At 35.5% G+C, this 6,524-nt stretch overlaps 1 protein-coding gene across 4 annotated transcripts; it reads right to left on the reverse strand.

Moving 5' to 3' along the window:
- Positions 1-206: 206 nt before the first annotated feature.
- On the reverse strand, positions 207-5,590 carry LOC105778345 (type IV inositol polyphosphate 5-phosphatase 7). 4 transcript variants are annotated; one of them, XM_012602028.2, is made up of 14 exons: positions 5,041-5,589; positions 4,667-4,758; positions 4,442-4,529; positions 3,955-4,044; positions 3,781-3,865; positions 3,588-3,692; positions 2,802-3,489; positions 2,493-2,686; positions 2,103-2,211; positions 1,808-1,956; positions 1,386-1,630; positions 1,192-1,263; positions 775-843; positions 207-676 (listed from the first exon to the last, which is right to left on the reverse strand). In XM_012602028.2, the coding sequence occupies exons 2-11, from the start codon at positions 4,694-4,696 to the stop codon at positions 1,408-1,410; spliced, it is 1,761 nt and encodes a 586-aa protein (XP_012457482.1). In that variant the 5' UTR covers positions 4,697-4,758; positions 5,041-5,589; the 3' UTR covers positions 207-676; positions 775-843; positions 1,192-1,263; positions 1,386-1,407. The 4 variants fall into 4 exon arrangements, with proteins under 4 accessions (XP_012457482.1, XP_052477730.1, XP_012457483.1 ...); XM_052621770.1 differs by having other exon boundaries at positions 4,986-5,589; XM_012602029.2 differs by having other exon boundaries at positions 3,955-4,023; positions 4,667-5,590.
- Between the last annotated feature and the right edge of the window lie 934 nt (positions 5,591-6,524).

Consider the following 6,524-nt stretch of genomic DNA (forward strand, 5'->3'; position numbering starts at 1 on the left):
GACAAGTGGTCAAAATATTAAAATTTTGATAATATTAATTATTAAAATAAATTTTTTTATTTGAGTGACAAAAGAAACACATTAATAGTTGGATGAACTAAAAATATCTAAATATGTATATATATATTTTAAAAATGGCGGTGTAGTTGTTAGAATATCCGGGAAACCAACTTTTCCAGTAAAATCATTAGCAAAAGCAGCGAGGATAAAAGAACCATTCCCATGTCTATTATTATCTTCTTCTGTTTTTTTTTTTTTTTTGGTTACATTTCTTCTATCACTTAATGAGTATTATCAAACCTTTACTTTTCTTTGGAATTTAAAACAAAAAGTAAGCACCGTACTTCATCATCTTTAGCTGCTAAAAAGAATTACTTAACAAAAGAATCATCATCAATAAAACAATCTTCAACTACCCACTTCGGGCAGTTCTTGATACACCAACTTCACCCCTCAAAAACATCAAAAGCTCGTATCATTATCACATAAGTTTATCTTTCTACTTTTGAAGTATAAAGATGTAATCACCAGAAATGAAGTGTGTATGTATATACAGTACCTGGTAATTATGAATAATAAGGGGAAAGGAAAAGTGGGTGCTTGTATATCAGTTAACTATGCATTGCACCGAGACCGGTATTTGTAAGCTAACGTCGTATTTATGCAGAATTTACACCTGATCAAGAAAACATTGAGTCAGATTATTCTAAGAAACTAAATGTTTAACACCCCCCCCCCCCCCAAAAAAAAAAAGAGAGAGAAAAGTGGACCAACCTTGTTTTGGTTTAAAGAGCAAAGGAATGTCGCCATCACCTTTAATAATGAAAGCCCCAAAGTAAATTCCTACAAACATAAGAGACCGATATTCAATTTATATAATTAAGAACAAGGAATGGCTCTTTGCAAGAAAGAACAAAAATATCAAACACTTTGATGATATGCACAAGTACATTTTGTTTCTAGGAAATGAAATAGCTTTCATGGAGATTCTCGTACAGTCCATTAGCTAAGTGTCAAAAGATAAGTAACATGAATCAGTTTCTTGGAAGACATGTTTAAATCCAGTCAAGTATGGGTTATGCCTGCCCATGGACCACAAGTGTGCTGAGCATTTGTTTACTTCAGAGTTTAGACAAATTTGCTGCGCACCACTTAAGAAAAGCAAAAAAAAAAGTAATGACAGAGATTTACCTGGATGATTTCAGAATGCAAGATTATTGCTGATATGCAGAAGGGCTTTGAAATTTCTCCAAAAGATATTTACTGCCATTGAAGATCACTTAGTAATGGAAAAACAAATATTTTCAAATTCAAAGAAGAGTTAAGTTTGGTAATATGGAAACAAGACAGCTAAAGCCTAATTGAATGAATGTGATAAGGTATACCTTCAGCGAGGGCCCTCACTCTTCAGAAGAAATTTAACTCAGTGTATCCATGCGCATATGGCAGAAGATCCTCTGCCTCAATCCTTGAACTAGAGTGGCTCATGCTTTTCTTCAATCGGCCATGGCTTGACTCAACCTCAGCCCAAAATATACCGTAAACTGGTCGGTGATCTGAGAACCTAGATTCTCCACGGACATAAGATAATTGGTGGAGGCCTTCCCCGTACCACAATATCCGGTCACACCTTTGTACAACAAAGTTAAATTAAGTCAGCACTTCCAAGTTGTTAAATTTGAAAAGAGAAAAAAAAAATGCAACAGAAGATGTGGGAGGGGTCTTAAATACACTATCATTTTGTTAAATGTCAAAGCCATGATTTCAAGTACTTGATCATGCCTTATGGTGGGAAGAATTTTCTTACCAAGCAGGAGTTCGGCGTTTCTCCTTTGGGTGCATATCATCTCCTGCATATCTGTCGGAATTAGTTGAATACTTGTATGTTGGTGGGAAGTAAATCTTTCCTTCATTCCATCCCACAAAAGCACGTCCTCTTTTCTGCTCTATCCTCAACTGCAAAGAAAACCATCAATGAAAGGTTTTCTTATTAAACTTTTCTGTAAAACTTATCATATGTATTTCAGACCTCTGAAGAAATTTGGCCTAAAAAACACCTCGGACGAAATTTGTGGAGTTTGTAACAGGACAGTAAAGCATACCTGGTCATTTTCTAACAATGCCCTCCAGTTCTGCATCTCAACAAGTGCCTTGGCCGACCGATAAGAGAGGGAGATTCGGTAGTTCAAATCCCCAAGCCAAATTATTCGACTGGATTAAAATATAAACAGTCAGTATATGCAAGCGAAAGGCAGGAACAAAATATTAGCAGTTTTTGCATGTACAAGATGGATCCATTTTCGCATTGTCCTAAAAGGAAATTCTGTTGATTTAGAGCTGTTCTTGATCATCAAATGATAAGAGTTCATTCATACCAATTGTTTCAGAGCTATTCTTTATATACTTTCAAATCCTTTTTTTCCCATATGCATTAAGTAATTTCAAAGAAAAGAAAAAGAATTTAATTGATGGTAGACTAGCAAAGTGTTTACTCATGCTCAAGGATTGTTTCAGGAGACTTCTCATCAGCTGCATTATGAACTGGTGGAAACCTCGTCTTCTTAAGAATCTCCATGACATCAGAGTTTCTTCTTAGCTCATCACCCTCCTTTTGCCCAGAAGTTAAATGGCTACAGATGAAGCAAAAGCTTGTTTGATGCACCGACATACTAACAGATATAGAACCCTGGCGAACAAAGTCATATAGGTTAATCATTAGTGGCTTTGATTCAAGATGTGGAGACAAGCTATTATATGGAAATCAAGCTGAAAGGCTACGATTTTTTACAGTCAAATAATACCTTATTTCCAAGATAACCCATCAGTCCTCTGCCAACACAAGATACTTTCATGTTTTTAACATGATCTCTCAATTCACTTCTCACCCAAATTGTGAGAAATATGCCAACCATTTGCTTACTAGCCACCAAACAGTACCTTGAATGTCCCGTCATCCTATATCCTTGTTCATTTGATGCAGATCCACCATAGGACATTGGAGAGTACAATACAGTACTGGGTGAATCTGCAATCCCGTTATCGTCATCTGAAGAACCCCATCTGGAGTAATCACTTGGCCTGGAGTAATCACTAGGCCGGGAGTAATCACTAGGCCTGTTACCCCATCTATAACTGGAATCATAGTCACTTGGCCTATGACCAAATATTACCCGATCACAAACACTAAATCGTCTGTCAAGTCGTGGTTGTGAAATGGAGGGGTCATTGTCCATTCTCCAGCTGTTGGTTGTTTGAAATGATCGGCGATGAAAGAAAGATGAATTCTTCTGCCTAGATGACCCCTCGAAGTCCGCATCCATCTCAACAATGGGCTGTGGAACAGGAGATGGTGTATAGCAACCCCCTCCTCCACTAGTTCCTGGAAGATTATTTAGAGTCTTTCTAATGAGAGACAACCACTTTTTGGCCGGACCATTGTCTTCAGCCCCCAAAATATTCCCAGCATTCAAAGGAACTATCTCTTGAAACCTGTACCAAACCAAATGGGAAAGAAACTACTCCATGAGCAAAGGGCCTATAATCGAGTTTGCTAAGGAAGACATGAAAATCAAAACTTTCAAACATACCCTAAGACATATATATCTGCAGGAGGAGAGGAATGAAGCCAATCTTCTAGATTCAAATTACTAGGTGGGGATCTTCCAGCCACATTCCATGTAGCTACAAAAATGCTGCTCCAATGGAAAAGAGAACAGTTGGTATAGATGCATCACAAAGGAATAAAAATGAAAACATTCGAAAAATCGAAGTGAAAGGTACCTATAATTTTGGACATCTATGATTCGAGGGTGATCGAGATTCATTCTCCCTCGCCTGCTTTGTTCTGTATTCTTACTAAATTTTTCTGCACATCAAAGTAACATTTCAAAAATTAACAATAACAACAAAAGTCCAAAGCACAATTTCTTCTTAGAAGATGGTGAGCTTGGGAACCTGTTTTACTCTTTTTTATTGTGCATGGCTCCCTTTCTGAGAAGCTAGTCCTGTATTCCACTTCACCTCCTGAAGTTTGATGAAAAGAACCTTCATACATCAACCAAGTTATATATACAAGTTATGAAACAGAAGAAAACTTCAAAAAATAAAAACTGAAGCTGCAAATGGAATAATCAACGATGCCTTGTGTGGCTGAAGAGAAATTGCATGAAAAAGAAAAGGAAAATATCAGAATCTTGGGTACTGATACAAGGAATCCAGGAAAAGAGAAGCCTTCAATTAACCGAGTAATTCGTGCTAGGTTGGCATGTTTTAATTGGATCGGGGAAAAATGTTCTTTTTCCTTCATTTCTCACAAAAACCAACCTCTCTTCTTCTCCGGCTTAAAAACTTGAGATTTTAACCCCTTACTATTTCCATAACTGACGAATATTACTAAGCAACCATTGTTAAAAACCAGGAAAAAGAAAACCGTAGTACCCACCTCCATAAACATGATCATCTGCTTGAAAGTCCTCAGTTTTGCTTTTGATATTGAACCATTTTCTGACCATTTTTTTGGACCATGAGAGCTACACACCACCAAAAAATAATAATAAACACCCAATACAAGAACACTAACCAGTTAACAACCTCCATTTTCTTTTTCATAAATTTGAGTACAAGAAAGCAGAAACAGAGGACGAAGTAGAAGAAGAAGAAAAAAAACCTTGCTTTTCTTTGGTTTCCCATCTGTCATTGTTAGACTTCTACTTCATACAGTTCCTAAATTGCTCTTTACTATTCCCGGAAATCCCAGCTCTGCTTGTAATAATCCCGAAAAAAGATAAAAGAAATGAAGCTGTTAATAGAACCCCATAGACGGTACTCTCCTTCCCCAATTTCAGGCTTTTTACTAGAGTAAAACAAACTGAGTTCTTTGGTCCCAGATAGTTAACCAGGCAAACAAATGTGTCTATGTTTGCTTGCACAAAAACAAGGTAAAAGTTTAACCAAAGAGAAGTAAACAAGAAATGGGATTGTCTTACTTTCTTCTTTCTAGTGCTATTACGTATACGAAAGCAAAGGAAGAAGCCGAAAAACCTGAGAAAATGAAGGTCCAACGACTACAGCAAGAAAGAGCACTTTAATGCGTGGAAGTGAGATGGGAAGAGAAGGCAGATTCCTGAAGTAGAACAAGACAATGCGGCAGACATAAAGAAAGAGGAAGAAAGAAAGAACAAGGCAGCCCCCTTTCTTTGTTAAACAAAGCGAGCCTCGTTCTCAGTAAAACAGCAAAGTATCGACAGAATAAAGTGCACTAGAGAGAGAAACTCCCTCCTTCACTCTATTAATGTCGTCTTCTTTTTTTTTTTTTTTTCAATTTAGTGTATATCGTAAATTTCTTTCGAAAAAGAACAAATATTTAAGGGATTTTTAACCTTTGATTCGTCGAGACTCTTTAGTTCCTCGAATCTCAAGGCAATTCCAACATGATGGGGCAAGGGGGGGCAAAGAGGCAATGTCGTTTGTTGAATGTATTCAATGTTAAAACGACATGTTCAGGTTAAGGGAAAGGCTGCCCTGGTCAGCAAAGTGTTTTGGAGGTGGTAAGAGATCTACCATGCATCCTCACTGCCACTTTGTCTTTGAACTTCCTTTTCTCTTCTGTAAAACTCTTCCCTATTCTTGGTCTTCCACGATCAAAGTAATAAAGCAGTTAAAGATGCAATAAAGATAAAGGGGAATGCTTTGTAGCAGTACTACTACTGCATTTTGTTTGTCTCTTCCTTTCCCTCTCTTTCTTTGATTTCCAATTTTTATTTTAGTTTTTGGATTTTATTCTTTTCTTGACTATGAAAACTTGGAAATTAAAAGAGCTTCTTTCTTCCCATATATGCAGTAGCTAATACAGCCCAATATCCCTTATAACTTCAGGTCTTTCAAACAATTTTTTTGTGTGCTTGTGGAAAATGTTAACCCGTGCTTGGTGACATTCGACATTCCGAAAATACATACCTATCAAAGCTAGCGATTAACAATTAGTGTGCTTGGTTGGTGAAAATATAGAAATATATAAAAATTAGAAAGAAAATAAATTTTAAGTGTAAAAAGAAATTCGAAAAAAAATATTAATACATAAAATTAATACTTCCCAATTGTAATATTGATAAAAGAGAAAATAAGAGATATGTATTTTTCAAATGTTTGTTTTTCTTCTACCTCTTCCATTTTCTTTCTATTCTATCAAACAAAATCTTAGGGTTAACACCCTATTCTAAAATTGTAATACACACTTTAATTGTATCAAAATTAAAAATATAATCAAGGTATATTTTATAAAAAATAATGATTTTTTCTTAAATTTAATAAAAATAAACAATATATATAAAATTACATCCCTTTTAACAGTCAAATCTAATATCAACCATACCATTTGAATCAAAGTTGAAAATAATATTTAGTATATATAAAATTGGATTCTTTTAACGATGTGGAGCAAGGTGCAAGTGCAACATTGTTACATTATAAGAATTAAAAAATCAAATTACTTTAATTGATTTAATTGAATTGTATAAATTAAATTG

The sequence above is a fragment of the Gossypium raimondii genome, chromosome 10, assembly GCF_025698545.1.
Source record: "Gossypium raimondii isolate GPD5lz chromosome 10, ASM2569854v1, whole genome shotgun sequence".
NCBI lineage: Eukaryota > Viridiplantae > Streptophyta > Magnoliopsida > Malvales > Malvaceae > Gossypium > Gossypium raimondii.